Source organism: Gekko japonicus, unplaced genomic scaffold (assembly GCF_001447785.1).
Source record: "Gekko japonicus isolate JY-2015 unplaced genomic scaffold, Gekko_japonicus_V1.1 scaffold326, whole genome shotgun sequence".
Lineage (NCBI taxonomy): Eukaryota > Metazoa > Chordata > Lepidosauria > Squamata > Gekkonidae > Gekko > Gekko japonicus.
In genome coordinates this window covers 371615-396506 of record NW_015165245.1, presented here as the reverse complement: position 1 = coordinate 396506, position 24892 = coordinate 371615, and the positions used below count along the sequence as shown (strand labels likewise).

At 45.7% G+C, this 24892-nt stretch overlaps 1 protein-coding gene across 1 annotated transcript in view; it reads left to right on the top strand.

Moving 5' to 3' along the window:
• The first annotated feature begins 2598 nt into the window (after positions 1-2598).
• The window catches only part of LOC107109438 (protocadherin-16-like), a 100500-nt gene continuing 78206 nt past the window's right edge, over positions 2599-24892 (top strand). The window contains exons 1-2 of the mRNA XM_015410059.1: positions 2599-2749; positions 9528-11251. Of these exons, the coding sequence (XP_015265545.1) occupies positions 2599-2749; positions 9528-11251 (1875 nt within the window). The remainder of the gene's footprint in view (positions 2750-9527; positions 11252-24892) is intronic.

Genomic DNA, 24892 nt, shown 5'->3' with positions numbered 1-24892 from the left:
GATTCCATCCAGATTCTGAGCTGATCCAGATTTCTGCTGATCTAATCCTTTTTTTAAATAGATCCCATCAGGGCAAACACATGGAAATATTATGTCAGAATAATGTATCCTTCTAAAATTTCTCCACAAGATCCCAAGAGCCAAGCTAAAACATACTGGAAAAAGTTACATGAATAATCCAGTCTTATGTAACTTCTCCACACACAGGGGTTCATGTCCTTGGGAAATGTTGCATCAGAACCTGCTCTTATAGATACCGCCTCCTGAAAGAAAATATCCTGAATTTAAGATCCTTGTAACTATTTTTTAAGAGTTATCTCATTATGAAACCAATGTGCTTTCAAACACATTGCTACCATGACGTTCTCTGGAAGTAAGCCCCACTGAAATGAGTACTGCTTACTTCCAATAAACCTGCAAGTCATCAGTGCAAGCAGGTTCCCAGTAATAGACTGATGGTCCAAAGTTGTCACAAAACATTTTACTGCATTCTAAAGCCAGCAGCCATAATAAAAAAGGGCCTGTGATGAAAGTGTACACCACCACTGTTCTGTCACTGAGCTTATTCACGAAGAACCTGGCAAGCAAGGGAAGGTGGGTTGGCTATTATAGGAACACTTTGCTCAGCCAAGCATGGATCCTTCTTTTGTCCCAGAGAGCCTTCTCCCAACTGAAGGGCCCCTTCTGTCAGAGGAAGGCTTCGCTTTGGATGAGGAGAATGGTAGGATGCAAGCCATGATTCCTGTGACTAGACTTTATTACAGCATTAACAGTAGTGGGTAAAGCAGTAAACACATATTGTGTTTATAGTCACAGATGATGGTTTCATTGTACCCAGCACTGATGCACAGTAAACTTCCCTTCTGCCACTTGATATCTCATGGTAACAGTCTAGTTATAGATATGCCACAGAGAGATGCCCAAGCACATACAACAAGAGCTCTCAAGAAAAGCTAGAAAAGGCCGTAAGGTATGAATTTTAAGCTCCGCACACATTTTAATTTCTGCATGCAGATTTTTTTTTGGGGGGGGGACAGGTGAAGGAAAGGGGTGAATGTCTTGTAAACAGACGAGCGGAAACCAGAAAAAAGTATAAATGGAGAAATGTAAGATACAGTAACACCACAAAACCAAGCTCCCACAATATACATCACTTCTCTTGCAATTAAATCTATCTCCATAGCAGACTCATCTTTTCTCTCACACCTCAGCTTGCGGAACATAAATGCAGCTCTGAGAAAACATCCAGCTCCTAAAGGAATTCAGTGCATATTAAGCATTTCCAGATACATGGAAGTGTGAGTAAAAACAAGATAAATCCTAATGGGTCCCCATATCATTCCACCAACCCAGCCATTTTGTATATTCCCTCAGCAGTGACCTCTGTATTCGTACTGATTAAATCAAAGTGCAGAGTATTGCTATTGAGAGGCTGATGACACTTGTTTCCAGACGGTTTTGTTTAGGTCTGCAGCAATCACAGCTTGATAAAAAAAACAAATTTCATTTATTTCCTTAATGATTATGGAATAAGCAGGAAATGGCACTTTCCTCCAGTGATGTTGTGATTCAGCATGATCCAGGCACTTTCCTGTCAAACATCTGTGATTTAGGGAAAACCCATGTGTGTATTAGTGAAATTGGCAAGGATGTGAATATTTCCTGCTTGGGATTACCACAATAGATTTGCTGTCTGTGTTTGGCACAACCAACAAGAAAAGATTTTCTTCTCTCTAAGCCACTCTTGCCTATATAAAAAAAAGGAAATGCCAGATTGTGGACACAGGGAGGTCAGCTATAAATTGTAGTACACAGCATTTTTCTTTAGTTTGGGTTGGACCCCATGAATATCTTCTACTGTTATCCGAACAGATCCAAGGTACTGATAACATTTCCACAAACATTTCAGTATCTGAGCTCCCCCACCCCACCCCATCTAAGCTCAGGGAAGCAGTCAAAGAGCTAAACTGTCCGGAGACAGTGAAGGGCTGGATGAAGGTAGATAATCTATTTCCTTCATTCATACTCTGTCTTGAAAACTTAACCCATTCAAGATGGAAGTGCTGTGGGTATGGAATAAGGTTGATCCAGGAAGAGGCATTTCACCTGCTCTGGATGGGGTAGGACTGCTCCTAAAAGAGCAAGTTCACATCCTAGGGATGCTCCTAAGGTGTCATATTGTCGCTGAACAGGCAAGTGGCTGGAATTGCCCAGGGTAGCTTTTACCAGCTAAGGCTAGTCCACTAGCCGCAACCATTTCTGAAGAAAGCTGATATAGTTCCAGTAACCACCTGCCTTTGTAACACCAAGCTTAAAAAACTAATCCCCTACACAGGACTTCCCTCGAAGATGTTTTCAAGATTTCAGTTGGTGTATAAGTCAGTTGCAACTGGGAAGTGCTGAAATCATTACTTGTATTTCCCATAGCCATGCGTGAGCTGATCTGTGGATATCTAAATCTGTGGATTGGGCCCACAATGACAGAAAGGGGATTTTTCTCCTAACAAATCTAAAACCAATTAAAATACACTGGGGAGTTTAACTCCTCCCCAAACAAAAGTGTTGTCTGCATACGAGACTGGCCAAGCCCCACATGACATGAGGGAGACAGCAGCCCAGCTGGCCCAGTCTTGTGGACATGAGGCAGATGGGGGCAACCATCCCAGCTCTGTGCAAGACAGAAGGCCATGCCTGGCCCAACCGAGCCCTATGTCAGGTGAGGCAGACGGTGGCACCCAGCCAAGCCAAGGTGAGGGAGGCAGTGCTCAGACTGTGTGAGACAAGGGAAGCAGGGCTTGGCTAACCTGAGGTAAGGTAAGCAGCACCTGGCCAACTGGTTAGGCAGGCTGCCTCTTCCTTTTTCCTTTCACCCCCCCCATTTGAGAGGGAGGGGCAGGTAAATGGAGTAGTGTAGTGGTTAGGAGCGTGGACTCTAATCTGGGAGAGCCAGGTTTGATTCCCCACTTCTCCACATGCAGCTGCTGGTGTGACCCTGGGTCAGATACAAGTTCTTTCAGAGCTGTTCTCTCACAAGCAGTTCTTGAGAGAGCTCTCTCAACCCCACCTACCTCACAGGGTGTCTGTTTTGGGGAGGGGAATGGAAAGGAGACTGTAAGCCTCTCTGAGATTCCTTTGGGTAGTGAAGGGCAGGGATAAGTCCAATCTTTTCTTCTTCTCATTTGAGATCATGGTCCTTTCACAGGGTTTTTCACTGCCAGTCCATCTGTGCTCACAGGGTGGTTTTGAGGATAAAATGGAAGAGAGGAGAATGAAGTAAGGTACTTTGAGTCCTCATTGTGAAGAAAGGTAGGCTATAAATGAAGTAAATGAAGCCACCTTGAGCCAGTCCTGTGGCTAGGTGGGATACAAATTGAAATAATAAATAAATAAACAAACAAATAAATAATAAATAGAGCTGAAAATGCAGGGGCAGATAAAAGGTTGGTGGGTGGGAAGCAGAGGAGGTTGAGGATATGGGAGCTGTCAGGTGGAGGGGAAAAGGAAATAGTGGGGAAAGTTGAGATGGGAAAATGGGTGCCCTGTCTCAACTCCTTGCAGGGTCCCACTGTGCAACTGGGCCTTCCCTGTCAATCAGCACTGCATAACTGGGTCATATTTTCCTGCATAGAGTAGGGTGAAAAACTGAAGATGGGAAGATGATAAAGGTAGGTTTGTTGATGGATGGGAAGGGCAGGAGGCATGAAAGGGGGATAAGCTATGGGGGCTTTCAAGAAAGGGGAAAAAGTAAAAAGGAAATAATAGGGGGTGAAGGAAATTCACTGCTATAAGTCCTTGCGGGTTCCCGCTTGTATATTCTAAATCTGAAGGTTTAGAATATACCAAATCTGAAGATACTTAAATATGGTGGTTGAAGCTGTGAACAGACAAGACCAATCTTTCTACAAACCTGAAAAATGCCCCAAGTTTGCAGAAAAATCTGAAATCATAAAGAAAAAAAATATATTGTGGCGTTTAAAAGCCTCAAAAGGCTGAAGAGTCTGAAGCTTCTCTAAGGGGGAGGGACATCATGATAGAAGTTTATAAAATTATGCATGGGATAGAGTTGACAATGAGAAGTTTTTCTCCCTTTCCCAAAATACTGCAAATCCAGGGCATCCAATGAAGCTGATGATCAGTAGGAAATACTACTTTACAGAGAGCGATTAAAATGCGGAATTCGCTGCCAGAGGATGTAGTGATGGCCACAGGAATAAACAGCTTTAAAAGGGGATTAGATAGATTCATGAAGGATAAGTCTATCAGTAGCTACTAGCCCTGGCTACTGAGGGGAACCTCCATGTTCAGAGGCACTAATCCTCTGAATCCCAGAGCCAGGAGGCAACATCAGGGGAAGGCCTTGATTTCTATGCCCTGTTGTTGGCTCTCCAGAGGAACTGGTTGGCCAGTGTGTGAGACAGGATGCTGGACTACTGGTCTTATCCAGCAGGGCCCTTCTTATGTTCTTATGACATGCTAGAAATATGCCTTTCCCCTGTTCCTGTGATTCAGTTTTAGCTGCAGGAACACAAAAGGCTTGCAATAGACTGTGATTCAGTTTTAGCTGCAGGAGCACAAAAGGCTTGCAATAGACTAAAGGCATCTTATCCTTAGAAAGATGGACAAAGCTATCTGGCTCTGTTTTTCTACACAAGTGAATTCTGACGTGCTTTAGATATGACTGTCAGGGGTTGCACTGGGGTAGCACACCCAAAAGGCCTGCTGTAAGGTACTGTACAAGGAGGCTAAAGTCATCTATCACTAGCTATGAGAAGTAAAAAAAGGAATATTTGTGTTCAGAGGCAGTCTCTCTCTAATTATCAGGCATTGGGGGACAAATTAAAAAAATGACATTTCTCAGTCATGCCCCACTTGCAAATTGTCCCAGATTCATCTGGCTGGCCATTGTGTGGATCTTTGGCTGATCAAGCAAAGACAATTACATTCTTATCTGTCCCCTGTACAGCATTTATACATGCTGATGAATACTGCTAACAATGTGATCAGATCCTGGCCTGATGATGGCACAAAAGCACATTCAGAGTGTGGATGCTTAAAACTGATCCTATATATTCTGATGTCATACAATGTGGCATCCTGTTAAGGATTTAACTTGGAAACAGATGATTTAAAATGAAACTATGCAAGCTCAGCTATTCCCAAAAGCACACCCAGAATCAATAGTGAATCTGGACTGATGACAGAGAGATACTTTCTGGTGAAGACTGGATGCTATGAAGAGAAAAAAAACTGTGAAAGTATCCTTCTCCTGACCAGTCACTTTTTCTCTTCCCTCTTGGCATCACTTGTTGCAGAATTTGTATTCTTCTAGAGGAGATGGTGACATGCAAAAAAAAAGAAGCAAAAAGCAAAAGATGTTTCAGGGGAAAAAAAGCTGAAATACTGTGCTCAGCAGATAAATACATTGGAAGCATTTAGTGATATATAACCCCACCCAGGCCCGTAGCTACAGTGGGGCGTCTCAGGGCTAGGCCCCCTGACTTGCTGGCAAGGCCCCACGACTTACCATCTAGCCCAGGGTGTCACAGCCTTCTCCCCCGGATTAAATTGATTAGCCAGTGCCCCCTAAGACATTTAAATGCCCCCTGACTTAAAAAAATCCTGGCTACAGGCCTGACCCCACCCCTCACAAAGTATGGCAGAAACCCTTGGATTGTAGATTATTGTGTGGATCTCTGCATTAGGTGCATTACAGTCCAGCTCCCTCTGTCTTCAGCCCTTCAGAAAGTATCCTGCCTTTCTGCCTTGCATGTTGGGGGAAAGGGCGATTTCAAAATGTGCACAGTGAGTGCTACCTGCATGGGGATGGCAGGACTGTTGCTGGTAAAAAGTTAGATCAAGCTGCAAGGAGATGTGCTTGTTGGAAAACTGTTTCTCATGCACTCTTCTTTTCCTGCCAACTAGTTATTCTTCGAACAGCAGCCTCTTCATCCCACCAAATGGCAAACTGAAACACAGAAACATAAGAACATAAGAGAAGCCAATATTGGATCAGACCAATGGCCCATCCAGTCCAATACTCTGTCACACAGTGGCCAAAAATACCAGGTGCCATCAGGAGGTCCACCAGTGGGGCCAGGACACTAGAAGCTCTCCCACTGTTGGCCCCCCCAAGCACCAAGAATACAGTGCATCACCTGCCCCAAACTGAGAGTTCCCATCTATACCATGTGGCTAATAGCCACTGATGGACCTCTACTCCATATGTTTATATATTCCCTCTTGAAGCCGTCCATGCTTGTAGCCGCCACCACCTCCTGTGGCAGTGAATTCCATGTGTTAATCACTCTTTGGGTGAAGAAGTACTTCCTTTTATCTGTTTCTAACCACCAATTTCATCGAGTGCCCACAAATTCTTGTATTGTAAGAAAGGGAGAAGTACTTCTTTCTCTACCTGCTCTATCCCACGCATAATCTTGTACAGGACAGTTCAAGAGTTGGGACTGGAGTAGAGTGGTGATTTGTTCAAAGGAGAATTGACTGGCCTGAAGCAGTTGTTTAGATCCCAACCATTGTCTTAGAGGTAGAATTTCAAAGCGCAGTGGCTTTGCTCTCTAACCTGGTAAGAAGGAAGTCAGGAATTAGGAATGCCTAATTCCATGCTTGTGCCCAGCATGTCTGAAAGGACTGCCAAACTAGCTGGGACTAATCTATTTCTGAATATGTTGTATGCTTAGTGATGTGTTGTACATCACACTTTAAATGCAAATGGGAAATAATTTTAACACCACCAATATGGGACACTACAGTGACGGCTACTGTCAGAATGCAGTAGTTTTAATTGAATCCTACCCAGAATTTAACAATTGCACTGAATTAAAAAAATTGACTGAATCCAGAATGATACTGAAAGATAACGGGAAAAGGGAGCATCTTAATAGTTACTTGTTACTGTCACTTTATGTGGCTCTTACATCTATGGAGTACTTTCTTATAGTGATTTACAAAGTCTTTGGAGAAGACTGTATTCAGTTGTCCAAAAAGGGGAAATTAGGAGTGATCTTCTAGTCATGGAATGATGGGATTTGTCTATGGGAAAAATGTTTCCTCCAAGTAGATGATGCCAATATTATTCCAATACAATATCATCTACTCTAGTACTTCTTGGCACCTGTTCACTCTACCCAGTGCACCATTCAAAGTTCATTTCTACATCTGTAGAAAATGTAGCAAAGACACTGGTACTCCTTCCCATTCTGTGCTCCTCCTACCAGGCCTTTTTTATTGTTTAACATCCAGTCTGAAATAGTCTTGGTGAAGTCAAAATCTTGCTCCTTATATTAGGGGGCTTTAGTTAGTTCTAATTAAGGCATTATATTACTACTGCTGTTTGAATACTGACCCACTTGTATTAAGAGAAACTAGCATTTTTCTTCAGGAGAACAAGGACCGGAGTATTAAAGGTAGCAAAATTCACTGAGTCTTAAAATGTTCTACTGTTGCAGCATTCTGTAGGATTTATACTCTGTCCTGTTTTTGCTTCCCCCCCCCTTTTTGCTGGCTACTTCCATTTGCAAGCACTTTCTTTGTCAAAGGACTACGTAGGATGCATCCCATTTGTTTTTGAACATTAGCACATGGCACAATTAGATAATGCAATGCAAGCTACCATATAGCCAAATAGCTTCAGTGTTAATTTAGGGCTATGGAGATCCACATTTAAACCCTTTCTGTTTCATAAACTCTTGGTCAAAAAAAAACTAGTCTTGTACATGTCTACTCAGTAGTAAGCCCTATGTTATGCAATGGAGTATGCTCCCAGGGAAGTGTTCTAAGGATTGCAGCCTTAAATCCCACAGTGTTTAATAGTACTTGCTCCCAACTAAATGAGCACAAGACAGCCATTAGCCTGAGCTTCCTGTTTCTAAGATGTAAAATGCAGCATACCACAGGACTGCTGTAAAAGACAAATAAGGTAATTACTGTAATTGACTGTAGTAATTATCTACAGAGGTTATAACAAAAGCTAAGTGAGATGTAACAGTATCATAAAGTTTATACTTTTGCAGTGGTGTAGTTGTACAAGAAAGTCAAATAAATCTCCCTCTAAAGACCTCGACTCCTTTTAAATATTGTAACTTCCCAGCTGGGGAACATATATTCTCTTTATGTGGTTTGGACTATTATTTGCTTAACTATACTGTTACATCACACTTACCTCACTGTGCAGGCACCAATGCTTAGTATGGGCTTCTCTTTCTAGGATTTTCATAAATAAACCATGCCAATATGGGCTCCATTAATCACTTAAAAGGAAGGAAGAGATCTTAACTATAGAAGCTAGTTGAAGTTCAGGTCCACTAATGGCTTTGTACAATGATTTAATAAAATTTGTGAAGTGCTTTGGCTTCCTTGAGGTTGAGAGGCTTTATTAAAAATGTGAGATTCTTATCATTCTGCATATGTCTAGGCTGGAAGATTAGAAACCACGGTTCTAACCATGCTGCACTGAAACTGAAAAGGTCAAAACCTTATCATCAGATTCTTTCTGTTTAAGCACCCAAAGTGCAGCTTTTCCCAGTAACCACTTTTAAAATGCAGAATAGGCATGTTTAGCTATCTAAAAGCACAAATTGCTTAAAGCACAAATTATCTGCGTGGTTCTGCAACAGATTGTCTATCAATGGAACACAAAAGGGAAGGGTAGGGCTTTGTGCTGAGGCAGTGTATGCCCCCCCCCCAAGAGCCTGTCTTCTAGACGAATATGTTTTAACTACTCAGTAAGTATTATGAGCCTTCACATGCCCAGGGTGTTCTGAACACGCCATCTAATCCATAAGATCATAATAGGCTAACTAGTTCCTACAGACCTACTGCTGCGGTTGGAAGCAATCTGCTGCACCAGCGCTTTGCAGAGATGCTACCAGAAAGCGACTGTTTGAGGCAGGTTTGCCTGCTAACTTCTCTGGATGCTGAGCAGCGCCCGGCATCTCTCCTCCTAGGTGGGGGAGCGGGGACAGCCCCCGGACACAGCTTGGCCGCCGTTTCTCCCAGCAGCGGGGTTTGCCCTTGTCTGCTGTCACATGGGGAGGGGGTGTGTTAACAGCAGCTGGGAGACGGCGAGGGGGAGCCGCCGGAGCAGGGCTGCAGCAGCAGCCTCAGAAGCAGCACTGGGAGCCCAAGGCAGGGAGCTGTCCTCTCCCACTCGCTCCCCGGCACTTGTCCCTCCGCCTCAACTTTCAACGGGGTGCGTTTGGCGGAGTCAACGGATTTGCTCCTTGACTGACACACGAATTGCACCTGATTCCAGGCTGCCGCCGGGAAGGGAATGAAGGGAGCGAAGGAAGAGAGGCGACTTGATTGAGCCACCGGCGCGCCTGCTGGGCAGAGCCCTCGCTGCGCTCCGGAAAAGCCAGCCCAGGGACGCCGGCTTGGCTTGGACTGCCGATGAGGCCAAGGGACTGAGAGGAGCATGGGGCACCGACCAGCCGCCCCGGGGGCAGGAAAGGCCGGCCGGGGGCAGGGCGGGTGGCTGCTGCTTCCCCTCTGGCTGTGCTGCTGTACGGCAGGGGGCTGCCTGGGACAGGTGCGCCGTCTCAGCCTGGCCGTGGACGAGGGGCTGCCGGCAGACACGCTGGTGGGGGACATCAGCGCGGGGCTCCCGCCCGGGGGGGCCCATCCCGGCGGCTTCTTCCTCTCCGAAGGCAGCGGGGAGTCGGCCGTGCTGGCGGATTTCCACGTGCACACGGAAACCGGCATCATCCGCACGGCCCGGCCGCTGGACCGCGAGCGCAAGGCGCACTACAGCTTCGTGGCGGCCACGCTGCAGGGGGAGATGGTCCAGGTGGAGATCACCGTGGCCGACGTGAACGACCACGCGCCTCGCTTCCCCCGGGACGCCGTGCGCCTCGCCGTCTCCGAGCTCAGCCCGCCGGGCAGCGTCTTCCGCCTGCCCGCCGCACGGGACCCGGACGCCGGCACTTTGGGCACGCAGGGCTACTCGCTGCTCCCGCTGCCGCCGCCGGCGGGCGACCAGGGCAGCGGTCCGGAGGAGGACGGCCCGTTTTTCCAGCTGCGCTACGGGAGCCCCCCCGAGACGCTGGACCTGGCGCTCCTGCGGAGACTGGACCGGGAGCGGGCGGACACGTACCGGCTCCTGGTGGAAGCCTGGGACGGCGGGAGCCCCCGGCGGAGCGGCCGCCTGCGGGTGGAGATCCAGGTGCTGGACGAGAACGACAACGCGCCGGCCTTCGAGCAGAGCGAGTACCGCGCCCGCGTCCCGGAGGACGCGCCGGCCGGCAGCCCCGTGTGCCGCCTGCGGGCCACCGACCCGGACCTGGGCGCCAACGGCGAGGTCCGCTACGGCCTGAGCCGCCGCCAGGGAGACCCTGCCGCCGCCGCCCTCTTCGCGGTGGACGAGCGCACCGGCGTGCTCCGCCTGCTCCGGCCCCTGGACCGCGAGGCCCGCGCCCTCCACCGCCTGGCCGTGGAGGCCCGCGACGGCGGCGCCCAGCCCGAAGTGGCCACCGCGCTGGTCGCCGTCGAGGTGCTGGACGTGAACGACAACGCGCCGGCCATCCGCCTGCTCTTCCTCGCCGAGGGCGGCGCCAGCGTCTCCGAGGGCGCTCGGCCCGGGGACTACGTGGCCCGCGTGTCGGTGACGGACCCGGACGCGGGCGAGGGCGGCGTGGCGCTGAGCCTGCAGGGCGGGGAGGGCGCCTTCTCGCTGCGGCCGGCGGGCGACGGCGTGTTCTTCCTGTGCGTGGAGGGCGCCCTGGACCGCGAGAGCCGCGACGCCTACGAGCTCCGCCTGGTGGCCGTGGACTCCGCCTCCCCGCCCCTCTCCTCGCAGCGGGCCCTCCTGCTCCGCGTGGCCGACCTCAACGACCAGGCGCCCGCCTTCGCGCAGCCGCACTACCGCGCCGCCGTCTCGGAGGCCGCCTCGCCCGGCACCGTTGTGCTCCGCCTCAGCGCCTCGGACGCCGACGAGCCGGGCTCCCGCAATGCCCAGGTGCGCTACAGCCTGGCCGCCCCCCACCGGCCGCCGGCCGCCCTCTTCCACCTCGAGCCGCTCAGCGGCGTCCTCCGCGTCCGAGGGGGGCTGGACCACGAGCGCCAGGCCGCGCTGGAGCTGCTGGTGTGGGCCCGGGACTTGGGCGAGCCGCCTCTGTCCGCCTCCTGCCTGGTGACCGTCGTCGTGGAAGATGCCAACGACAACGAGCCGGTCTTCGAGCAGCAGGTCTACAACGCCACCGTGGCCGAGCACTCCAGGCCCGGCCTTTGTCTACTGCAGGTAACGCGGGCAGGAGGAGGGGCGCCGTACGCAGAAACCGAGACCTAACCTTGGCTCGCCCAGCCCTGCGTTGGGCCCAACCTCCAGTCAGCTCTGGAATGCTACATGGGGTTGGCTTGGTATGCCAGTCTCTACGTGGGAACCGGGGGATCCTCCGGGATTACAGTTGATCTCCAGACGATAGAGATCAGTTCCCCCTGGAGAAAATGGATGCTTTGGAGGGTCTACTCTATGGCATTGTGTATCTCATGGAGGTCCCTGCCCTCCTCAGGCTCCATCCCCAAATCCCCAAAAGCTTCCCAACCTGAATCTGGCAAAAAAACCCACAAACACCCCATCCCTGCTGGTAGCTTGGAGAGCTGCCAACCTTAGGGTTGGCCTTGGTTAGTAATTGGATGGGAGGCCACCAGGAGAGTTCAGCCTTGTTCTGCAGAGGCAGGCAGTGACAAACCACCTCTGAAACTTTCTTGTCTTGAAAACCCTACAGGGTCACCAACTCCATAAGTTGTCTGTGAGTGGTCACCACTTTCCACCACCAACTTTGGCTCAGGAAGGGCAGACAGGGTGGGTAGGTGCCAAACTGAAAGGACAGTGCTCCCAATTGGAAATACTGGGAATTTGAGGGGATACAGTTTTTAAAACACTTGTAGCACTGTACTGTCACAAGCAGAACCTGCTGAGTTTCATTCTTGTTGTTCTTCAATGCATTAAAATAGTCACATGGCACTGCATGCACTAGGGTTGCCAACCTCCAGGTGGGGCCCGGAGATCTTCTTTTACAACTGATCTCCAGGTCACAGAGATCAGCTCCCCTGGAGAAAATGGCTGCTTTGAAGGGTGGACTCTATGGCATTATACCCTCCTGAGGTCTCTCCCCTCCCCAAACCCCTCCCTCTCCTAGATCCACCCCCAAAGTCTCCAGGTATTTTCCAACACAGAACTGGCAACCCTACCATTGGGCCATCATCTGTGGCAGCCAGGCATATACCATAGCATAGCAGCTTCTTTGCATGGCACTGCAGACCTGTATTTTGGATTGCTTGCAGTCAAATGTGTGAAGCACAGTCATATGTGTGGCAGTAGATACGCACAGTTGGCTGTTGTGGGCTGGGAGACAACGTACAGCAATGTCACGTCACCACAAAGACTACATAAACAGCTGAAATGGTGAAGCCACTGAAAGGCGATTAGGTTTGAAATGTTGGCTGTTTGATGCATCATGGGGTTGGTGGTGAAATGGCAATTGACCACTTCCTGGAAACTGTCCCTTCCCCCAGGTTGTGAACTATGTCGGTGGTGGGAAGTGCTGTCAAGTCACATCTGACTTATAGCGACCCAATGGGGTTTTCAAGGTGAGAGATGTTCAGGGGTGGTTTGCCATTGCTTGTCTCTGCATCACTACTCTGGACTTCCTTGGTGGTCTCCCATCCAAGTACTAGCCAGGAGGACCCAGGCTCCTTCCCTTCTGAGATCTAACGCAATCAGGCCAGCCCAGGCCATCCAGGTCAGGGCTGTGAGCCATGTTACCACAGGCTTATAGCATGTTGGAGTATTTTAGTCACTGTCTCTCCACACTCAGTCTGTATTCATCAATTTACTTACCTCAGCTGTTTGCCAGACTCCATCTTTGAGAATTTAAATGAGAAAAAGCAATTTAATATGAACACATATTTTTAAAATATTGTTAGAGGAGGCAGGAGAAGTAGAATACTTTCTGAAAATTAGGATTTATATTGTGTTGCATGTGTGATATCTACATAGGTTTTCCTGTTGATAAGTTCATTGTCTAAGGTGACCCTGGAGGAAGAATTAGTTTCTCCTGTGTTTCCCAAGAAGCAAAGATTTTCACACAAGTTTAGGGGAGGTAGCCACATGTGGCTACTTCTGTGGTATTTTGACTCTTTTACCATCTGTAAGCCTTTGATTATCTCAAAAACTATGAGGCCATCCTCCCTACCCAGACCATTGTTTTCAATTGCAGTGGCATTTTAGGTGTCAGGCAATGTTCCCTCTAATTTTTTCCCCTACGTACTGAGTGGAGCAGCTCAAATCCTGAACAGAATATAACTGCTGCACTCTTAAAATGGGCAATGGGCAGTGCAAGACCCTGTGTGGCTCCAGATTGCTGCTGAGCGGAGCTTCCTGTGTTAATGAGCAGCCGGTCACATGCACAGGTTAGAAGGAATGCTGGCATCAGGATGATGCAACTAAATTGTTTGACTATGAACAAGTACCCACATATTACACCTCTTCTTACTGCGTGCCTCAAAAATTCTGTGGCTACTGGCCATGCCCATTTTTTGGCAGAGGGGATACTTGCCTATAGATAGAATTTACTGCATACACAGTCTCTTTTGAAGTTTACCATTTATATTGTTATGTCAGGTAATAGAAATGCAGATGGGCCAGTAGGTAAGGAACTCCCTGCACAATTCAAAATTTCTAGGTAGGGTAAAGGTGTCAGCTGTCACTTTCTGCCATCAGTCAAAAATATAAACAAACTTCCTGAGGGTTGGAGATTGACAGACTTTTGTACAGTTGGTTAAGGAATTTATTACCTTTTTTTTTTACCAGTGTTAGCAGCTTCAGTGGTATTGGATAGCTATACAAGTCTTCTCCTGCAAAGTATTTCTGTGTGAGTCTTTTCATCTATTATTTCTGAAAAGCAGCTCCTTCTCCAGAACAGCTGTCCAGATTGTGAATGGTGGGAAAGTAGATCACAGGGCACTTGATAAGTAACATATCTAAAAACTGAATGGAGCAGGTTTACTTGACTGGATAGACTCCAGACAAGTGGAGTTCTTACCACAGCAGAGAGTCTGGCCAGGAATGCACTTTAGAAGAAAGCTGTTGTTGTATGTGTAAGGTCTGAGTAATTTCTATGAGCACAGTCACACACTTTCTAGTTTTATGTAACTTGAGAGGTCCAGGTATTTACCTGGTATATGTACTAACAGATATACAGCAACTCAGTTATTATGGTTTATAATTAGCCCTAGAGCTCTGGTGTGCTGCTGATTGTGAAACTAATTTTCTCTTAATATGTTAATTTTGAGTTTGCTTGATAGAATGCCTCATGCATATTCCAGTGCACTGCCTTGAAGCTAGCAGCTCTGTGCGAAAGGCAGGTCTGAGAATGGTCAGTTTAGCCTCTGCATGCAAATGTCCAGAGAAGGGAGATTCTGTGATCACTATGGTGTTGCTCTTATTGTTGGGAACTGTTTCTTTGCATTAACTCACATTTAACATATCAATTTAATCTTGATTCTTGTCCTGTCCTCAGCGGATCTGGTGAACAAGAAAGAAAGGTTCTTTCTAGTACCAGAAAATTGTTAACATTTCCTACCACTCTGCTAGGTGAAGGTTGATGCCAAGGCTCTCTCCACAACTTGCTGTCTTTGTACTGAAGCTTCAGCTTTCTTTGTGTGAAGTATCAGTTTTCTCTCCTGAGATCAGCCATGGACACCCTATATTATGTGGCAGGAGAGAACAGCACATGACTGCGGTGCTGCATGGTCTACAGCAGGGCTCCCCAGCCCTTTTGAGCCTGCGGGCACCTACGGAATTCTGATATGGCATAGTGGGTGCAGCCACAAAACAACTGCCGCAAAATGGTTGCTGCAGGAGGCAGAGCCAGCTACAAAATGATTGTCACAGCGTAACTTCAGTCACACAGTGAAGACTGTGGTGGTAGCAGCTGTTGCTAAAGCAACATTTTTTTAAAAAAATCTACACAGCCAATGAAATCTCCAGTAGCTAATCAGAAGTCTTTCTGGGCAAAAGCCCCACCCGGCCCGGCCCACTTTCTAAAAACACTTGGCAGGTGCCAGAAAACATGTTGGCAGGCACCATGGTGACTGCAGGCACTGTGCTGGAGACTCCTAGTCGTCAATATTAGTTTCCTGTTTATACTATGTGTTTCTTTGCTCTATCCCTGAGATGTTTCTTCATTGGTTTCCCAGAGCAATAAATAAATACATGGTGCTACTTATTTTGCATGACAGTGGCATTGCAGTAATGAATAAAATCACAACATCAGGCAGAGCTCTACAAAACATGATTTAATATACCCAGTTTGACAGCTCATTTGAATGAAATTAACTTTGTTAAAATCTGGCATGTTAGGAGCCCAGCCTCACATAGTTGGCATATAACTGAAAGGAGAGCAGCTGAAATAAAGCGCGAGAGAAGCTGGAAGTTAGTTGCTGCAGATTTTCCGGGATGTGTGGCTGTGGTCTTGGCATTGTAGAACCTGACGTTTTGCCAGTAACTGTGACTGGCATCCTCAGAGGTATAAACACAGAAAGATGGAATACTCTCTGTGTCAAGAAGCTGGAAGTTCTCCTCTTGTGTGCTGTTTGTTAGTACAGTGTTTGCCTGCGTCATATATCAATTAGACAAGAATCTCCTTGTCTCAGGGCAGTGCAAGTTTGTTTTCTTTCCTGCAGTATCTCATTTCTTCGTGGTTACTGCAAAGGTTGATGATAGTTTATGATTTTGAATTAATTGCCCTTAGTTGTTTTCTTTGATAAAATAGCAGTCTCCCTTTCCACCCCTCGCCAGTCATATTCACTACACTGCTGGAGTTGCATGTGAGACTTGACAGCAGAGTATTAAAGTGGTTTGAATGCTCCTTAGTGGATTGAATGCAGAAGATGGCTATAGGGGATGAGCAGTCAGAACCATGGGACTTGGAATGGGAAATGCCACAGAGCTTGCTTGTGCCGCTGTAACTCCTATGTGAGACCCCATTACTGAGATCGTTTGCAGCTTTGTAGCTGGGTGTCATCAATGTGCTGATGGCACCCAGCTGTATGTTATGTCAAGTAAGCTAACAGATGCTGCCATCTTGGTTCTGGGCCAGTGCTTGGTCAAGTGAATAAGGGAAATAAACTGAATTCTAACAAAACAGAGGTGGTGCTGGTCTTGGAGGATGGGGTGTTGTTTTCTTCTGTGGATCCAGTACAGCTTTTTTGGAAGGACTGTGTGAAGAGCTTTGAAGGCTTGTTCTCCAGTTGGAGAAGCAAGCTAATATGATGGCTAAAATGCCATCTTTCTGCAGAACATGGCTTGGAAACTTGTGGCTTTCTTGCAGGCAGTCTAACCCATGTCTTCAGGCTTGGTTAATGTGAATTGCTCTATGTGGGGCTACACTTGAAGATAGTCTGAAAATGTTAGCTGGAGCAAAATGCACCAGCCCTGTTTGCTCTCTGAGGCAGGTGTCAGGTAGCCCTGTCATGGTGTTGGAATGTGAGGGGGAATATTATCTCCTTCCCGTTCTCAGCACTTTTCTGCCTAGCGCTCCACTATCTGCACAGTAGCCTTGAAGATGTTTTTCTGTAATTCCCCAGGCCTGGGAACTGTAACTGCTTTAGGCGCAAAATTGCTTGCTTGCTGGCACGTGTGAGAAAACTTCATTGGCTTTGCATGGGGGGGGGCTGTTTGAATAATCTATATGTTAGTAGCCATCTTATTACAGGTCATTCTTAACACAGGCTGTATACATGTACTTTAGTTCTGCGTTACCATAATAAACACTTATCTTCTGAAGAAGCCCGGGTGTGTGGATTACCTGCCTAAAGTTCCTGACAGCAGGTCTCTGGGAGCACATTACTCCCATTCCAAGATCTCTTCAGTGACAGGGAGAAAGAGTGCTTTCTTGTCCCAGGAGGAGCAGGAGAAGCAGATGGGAAAAGGTCCTCCCAGGGTCATTTCCCCATCCCTAGCAAAGGACCAGCTTTTCTATTGCAGGCAACAGAGAAGCTGCTGCACTAAATGTGAGGGGATAAGAAAGTCATTAATTACAGCTGCACTGGAGGAGGGGCAGATAACTACTTGGGTGGAGAGTCACTGGTCACTGCTGAGTGACCTTCCACCTCTCCATGCTATTATGGGTTTGATAGCTCATCATTAATTCGTTTGGCGCTTTCAGTGTTATACAGATTAACTTGCTGTGCAAATATGCTGGTAGTCTTATGGATGTATGAGATCATTTCTGTCTAAATTATACACTTTCCTTTGTTTGCTGCAAAATTTGTTTTCTAATTAATTACTGGGAGTATTTGCACATCCAAGTAGACCTGCCTAGGATTGCTCACATATCTCATGTTACTCAGTGTACTTAACTGACAGGAAAATGCCCTTAGTATTTGCAACCTAAGGCATCTATCCTTTTAAATTCTGTAAATATGTACAATTTTATGTACTGAATAACTTATAAATTATGTAATTTATGTGGTTAAATAACTTTGCCCTGTCCTGGATAGCATAGGCAAGCCTGATCTGGTCGGATCTCGGAAACTAAGCAGGGCTGACCCTGGCAATTATTTGGATGGGAGACCTCCAAAGAATAGGGCTGGGAGGCAAAGGCAGGCTGTCAAGTCACTTCTCTGAACATCCTCCATGCCCCAGTAGGAGTTGCCAGAGGTCGCTGTGACTTCTAGGCAGGGTGTGCATGCACACACACACGCAAAAAATACCATTGGGGGGGGGGAAACCCATTAAAATAGCTTTTAAATTGTTTGGAAAGTAAGTACTCCAAATATTTCCCCCCTCTTCTGTTTGGAAAAGTAACCATAGAGAACAATGGAGGGAATGGGGGCAACCTGTTTGGAGGCCCGTAGAATTGGACCCCCTGGTCCAATGCTCTTGAAACTTGTTTGGTATCTTGGGGAGAGGCTCAAGCAGCTACCCTGTGAGTTTGGAGTCTCTCCCTCAAGCCCCCTCCCCTCCAGCCCCCAGAATATACCCTATGTTTTCGCCATTGACTTCAATGGCCCATAGGATATAATGGGGCTGAAATTGACAGTTGGCTGGTCGAAAGACTCCCAAATTGGCTGGTACTGATGAAACTGACATGCAGGAGTCTTACTGCCAGCCGAAATTGATTCTGCCCGAGGCGGAATCCGAATGGGCCAAAAAATTTTTTTTGCACACCACTACTCCTAACTTGTTGGTCTCTCAGAAAGGTTGCAAAACCAAGTTAATTAGGAGGGCTTTGAGTCACCAGTTGAAACATATATATTAATGTACTGTATTGGTGTCCACTCAGTAATATGTTAACTTTATTGGTTGAATTTTGTTTTAATATTTTTGCATTGGGTTCCAGAAAGCCAGGTCTAGAATATTATTAATAAGGAAAACATGAATATTAAATCTGTAGCTCTTTCAGTAGCCAAAACGGTGCTCCAGAACTAATAGATTGCAGTATTTTTGCATATTGCTTTGTGCAATACTGAATATTGCTTTATAATAGGGGCTTTAGAAAACAACCAAACAAGAGGAAGAAAATTAGTTTTAAACAGTATTTCCCCACCTGCTTCTTTAATTGCAGTGTTCTCTGCAATCTGTTTTAGTCTTGCGCTTCAGAATTCCATTTCATAATATTGCAATCTCGATATAGCAACTCTATTACAGTGCTTGTGTCAGCATTTTCTGGCAATCCGTTTCTAAAATGAGGCTAGTAATAAAACAGTTAAGTTCCTGTGCTCTGCCCTTGGTGGAAATTAGTTATGAGGAGAGAGTCATTCGGGTACAATTGAAATAAAGCTATGCCTGTTCTATTTTCCGTTATAATTTATACTGCACCATCAATATTCTCTGTGCCTTACTGGATCATAAGCAAAAGATGGAGCACTATGTCAAGAAGCTTACAGACTAGTAGAATTACTCTAATCTAGCTCTGTGGCAGGCCAATAGTCACACATAACAAATAGTGGCCCAGATAAGGATATTTCTCCCCCTTCACACTGAAAGATGTCCAGTTGTGTCAGCGGGACTTGGATGGGATCAGTGGGACCTTCACAAAACTATATTTCTCAGTGTTCTTTAGAGGAAAGCTAGGACAGTATAATTGGTTTCAAATGGATTTAAATGTGAGTCCTAAGCATGCCTTGGTTACATTAGAGTTAAAATAGAAAGATGTGCATGATGTTCAGTGGCAAAAAAAGAGTTGCGTACTTGTGAAGATGTTGGCGTGGAGGGAGAGATAAAGGTTGTCCTCGTCAGAGACATTAAGAGCAAGCCAAGCCCCAGTGATGCTGCCATATCTCAGGGGCTCACCTGAAACCTGGCTATCGCCTTACGGGTGCAGGAAGAAATTATGGGCATGCCACGCCCCTCAGCTTCTCTCATGCCATCAGCCCCAGCAGTGCTGCCAGCACTTCAGGGGTTCACTTCAGTTGCTTGGGTGGAAAACCGGCCTTGTGTGGTTAGCAGAATGGCCTGAGCGTGCTGGTGTTTGACAGGCATGCTGGGTTTACCTACCCTAATTTTTATGATTTGTCTTAATCAGTAAGTAATTTTATTTATTTTCTTTTATCCCATCTTTTGGCCCCATTGGGGACCCAAAGTGGGTTACATTGTTCTTCTCTCCTCCATTTTATCCTCAAAACAACCATGCGAGGGTAGGTTAGGCTAAGACTTTGTGTCTGGCCTAAGGTCATCCAGCAGGCTTCCATTGCAGAGGGCCAAACTAGACATGATGGCATCCTCGTATCTGCCATGCTTTAAAATGGAAGTGCCCACCTCGTAGTGGACATGAGGATGCAATCATGTCTAGTTTGACCCACAGTGGGGATTTGAACCTCCAACACTCCAACCTCTGTACCACACTGCTTTTCTTATGAGGAAATGTGTACATAGGGAGGGAAATGAGTGGAAGAGAGCCCGTTTGGTGTAGTGGTTAAGTGCAGGGACTCTAATCTGGAAGAACTGGGTTTGATTCCCCACGCCTCCAGTTGCACCTGGCTGGATGACCTTGGGGAAGCTGTACTTCTGATAAGAGCTGTTCTTGAAAAAGAGCAGTTTCTGTCTAGAGCTCTCTCAGCCCCACCTACCTCACAGGGTGTCTGTTGTGGGGAGGGGAAGGGAAAGGAGTTTGTAAGCCGTTCTGGGACACCTTTGGGTAGTGAAGGGCGGGGTATAAATCCAATCTCTTCTCTTCTTCTTCTTCTTCCTCCTCCTATGAAGCCTTGGGCAACATTATCCTTAATCCAGCCTGTGCATTGGTATGAAAAGCTTATGGATAAATGTGGTGGGAGAGATTTGTGGGATATGCAATATCCTGGCAGCCCATAGTAATAATTTTATAGCTTATTGAGCATAGCATAACATAGATGTACAGTAATATCTTTATTGTATCTCTTGAATATTGGATTTTACTTTTGTCAGTACCTTAAGACTATAGGAATGTCCCCCCCCCTCGTTTTTCCAGTGTCTTTAAAATATAGTGTGTTGTCGACGTCTTTATTTCATCACAGAATTCCACTGAATCAGTATGGTGCCACAAAACCATTACAGTCTATGTTAATAATGCTCATCTGATTAATCACAAAATACCTGTTCCTTGCAAAATCTAGTATAAATCCTCGCCCCCAGAAGAAGCCATTGATTCCAGTGGGGGTGGGGGAAGTGCTCTGCTGATTGTTCATTCCACGCTGTGTTGCTTGATGCCCTAATTTACATTTTACTGAATTCCCTGGTCCATGACTTGAATTAAAGTTCAGTCAGTTGGCTGCGGCAATATGACCTTCACAGGTCATTTTGTTTTCTGCTTACAAGCCAATCTTTTCATGTCACTATAGTTCTGATAAACATACATTTTTGAAGTGGCAATGAGAAAACAGCCAAATATGTCTTATTACCATATTTTTCCTGGGGTTAAAATGCCTTTCAGATTTAAATGAATATTCTAAGCATACGCAGTTACCTTTTGTGGATTTTAAAATGTATTTATAATGACTTTGCTTCCATTATTTCAGCTTTGGGATGCTTACACTTAGACTAGTAATGGCTCCTAAACTTTTCAGGAATGTATCATTGTTGTATCTCACCTGTTTAAATAGGGGCAATGCACATAGTGTCTAGCTACGGTAAGCATGAGCCTGTACCCAGAGGCAATCTGGGCTTCTGATCAAATGTACCAATACTAGAAAATGCATGCATTGTCCTGTTTGCACAAAACAGCATTATTGAGAGGGTCATAGTGTGAACTCCCTTTTATGCATTGCTTGAGCACTGACATGGTAACACCTGAAAGAAACAGTTGTTTAATGAAAGCAACTATTGACTAAGCCCATTCTTTTTGTTTCTCAGACATGTTTTCTAAGAAATACAGCGAATTTACAACAAAGCTGCTGCAATATCATTATAGGCACAATGTAATGGTCAATTTAAAACGTATCACACACCTGTTACTGATTTCCTGACCTGTAAACAAAACCTGTAAGGTAGTTTAATTTACAGTGATGTCCTAGAAAGGAGTCTTTGGTAGGGCATTCAGAAGACCACTGACCACAAAAATTAGGCAGAATATGTATTTTCATTGGGTATACTTAGAATGTAAATTTATGTGTTAATGCCCATTTAGGTTTAATATTACTTATCTCTAATAGTAGTGTTTCCAAAGTTGCAACCTGGAGTGCTGGAGAAGCTAAATTGGACAGATGCTATTCATATACTCTGATTCTGCTTTGATCCACAGTTTGACTGAGATTAAGTGTGCTCCCCTAAGAAGGTTTTTAAGATCCATGTGATGTTGTCCTCTAATTGTCCTCTTTCCAGGTTATTTCTGTCTTCAGCATGTTTTCCATGGTTTACTACAGAACAAAGTTTGAGTCCAGTGGCACCTTTAAGACCAACAAAGTTTAATTCTGGGGATAAACTTATACCCAGAATGAAACTACATTGGTCTTAATGGTGCCACTGGGCTCAAACTTTGTTCTTTTGCTTCAGACCAACACAGCTACCCAACTGAATCTGTCTTCTTGGTTTACTACAGTTTCTTCTGAAAAGATGATGTCCAAACGTGTTCTCATGCCATCTGCAGGGGAAGATGCATGTTTTCAAAGGTTCCGCTTTACATCAGTGCTATTTTCCTGCTGTTAGCTCCTTGCAGCTGCCATTTTCCCTGCTGCATCATGGGAAGGCCTTTTGAGGGCCCTGTTTTTTGTTTAATGCCAGCACAGCTACCCTCCAAAGTGATATCAAGTTATTCATATGAAGATGTCAAAACATTGGTCTGTCAATGTCGGTATTGCCTTCTTGGATTGGCAATAGCTCTTCAGGGTCTCAGGCAAAGATCTTTCACATCAACTACTACTTGATTATTTTAACTGCAGATAGCAAGGCTTGGATCTGGGACCTTCTGTGAGCCAAGCAGATGCTCTACCACTGAGTCAAAGTAGATGCATTGTTGAGGTTAGGCATTAACAAACAATTTAAACTTAAAACTAAAAGGGGAACAAACAGGACAAAAGATATATTGAGAGAGGGTAATGATCTCATGAACATTCAGTGAAATGCAGAGAAAAATCTTTATGGTGTTATTAACATTTTAAATAAAAGCAGCTGAGATGACAATATTAAGGTCAGCTAGATCAACAGAGCTAATATGCTACCTTTCATCTCACTTTAATTGTCCAGTGAAAGGTGGAGTAGAAACACAAAACAATTATTTATATGTAAAGGGAAGTTTTTACCATAGAGTTTCTGACAATTCTTAGAGCTACATGGAAGTGACAAAGGGTAGTTCTAGGAATCACCAGCAACTTTATGAAAATCTTACCACAGAGTTTCTGGTGATTTCTAAAGCCATCCTTTATCAGTTCCAGGTAGTTCTAGGAAATGCCAGGAAGTCTGTGATCAGAACTTCCTGCAAGTAGATGTGGCCTTATTTTTATTTATTTTTTCTCCCCAGAACGATTGTATGTACCCCCCTTTGGCCCCAGTTTCTATCCACCAACCAAGTGGTCGTTGGTGGGAAATGTCCACAATTAGTACCTGGAGGTCTGCAGCCATAAGCTAGTAAAATGGAACCCTATGGCTGCTGTTTTAGTTATCTATTAAATAGGTTAGTAATAGTTAAACGAATTTATGGAATCACTGGGTGTTAGCCACAATTGACTCCATGTTTATTGGCAGTAATCTGCTGAATACTGGTGCTGAGAATACTGGTGTTAATTTTTGGGCAAAGCTCTTATGGTGTAATTTTTTTGCCCAAAAACTAGAGTGTTGCTGGTGTGATGATGTCACTTCCAGGTGATGTCATCGCACTGCATGCGCTTTTGTGCATGCGGCAGAAGCTCCAGGAAAGGCTTGTCGATCCCCCCCCCCCCAAGTATCAGAAAGATAGAACCTGGCAACCCTCCATAAGATACTGGACTATATGGAGCATTGGTCTCATCCAGCTAGGGTGTGCTTACATTCATTATAAGATATGTTTTGAAAGGATCCCTCAATCAGTGCCTTGCATTACAAGTACAGCTATTGTTCAAGTTAAATTACTAGGCCTACGTTTTATGACATAATACGTTCAGTGAGCATAAAGACACAAATCACATATTGGAATGTATTGTAGAATACTTGAATAAATTCCTTTTTCTGTATGTTCTCTCATGGACTCTGACATCATTAGGAGAGATGCTTGTTCTAATGCTGCTGCTGTCTGAGATCAGGTGGGCAGCAACAAGTTTTTTTCAGTAATATCTGTACCCTCCTCATATAGCTCCTTGCCGAAGAAAACTCACTGGGCGTATATGCTTGTTCTCATTCAGAGGCTGGTTAAGATTTTACTGTTCAGACTGTTTTATTGCTGCTGTTGTCTTGAGTTTTTATCTTGGTTATATCATTTGAGCGTAATTCGAAATAATTTTTTTTTATATTGCAAGTTGCCTCAACAGTTCTTGCAATATTAGTAGGCAGGAGACAACCTCTGTACAATATAGTGAATACCAGTTTGTTACTTTTCCAGTTTAGTACTTGGTAATTCTCGTGCTGCCCTTCCTGTCTGTCTCCAGTCCTATGTGGAATAGTCTGATAAAATGACTTTGGTAGTTATCATTTGCATTTGTTAAAGTACTTCAACGATGTGACATGTTTCCTCTTCTGAATAACCTTTGAAATGTTATGAGACCAAGTAAAAAGGAGTGTGTTTATCTTGTGCTGGTAACTACCCATTCTAATGAAGCATGTGGTGGTATGACTGCTTTTGGATGAAGGCAGCTATAAAACATATTGTATGGTACATGGATTTCAGCAATTGATTTAGTTCACTGTAAGAATCATAAACTCTGTGGTAGAATAGAAGCACTGCATAGGTACAACAGAAAAGCTACTAAAGCTGACCTGGCATGTAAGATGGGGGCTGGAAAAATACTTCAAATTCCAAGGAGCTAGTATCAGAGTATTAGGGGTTCAGCTCTGGACATCATTGATTTTGGGTACTAACATTGTTGTTGTTGTTGTCTTTCCCAGTGTGGGCAACAAGGAACCTGGAATTTTGCTAGGGCTGTGCAGAAATGAGCGTGCTTAAATTTAAGTGGATTGGTCAGCCCAGGGATAGTAGTCTGAGGCCCCGGTCACACGTAAGGGTTTGGGCCGGGAGAGGGACGGATTGGGGGCACAGCAAATGGGCGCAATCTCACCGCAACATCTGGGAAGCGGTGCGCACCCGTCCCCGATCCGGCCCTTCAGGCCGAAAACCCGGTGCAAAAAAGAACCACCCCTAGAGGTGGACTTACCAGAAAGGCCGTGGCAAGCACGGCTGTGGGATCGCCGGTGCGTCCTTCTGCTGGCACATCCGAGGCTCCTGGCCGAACTGCGCATGCTCACACATGCGCAGTTTGGCAGCCTCCCTCTCTG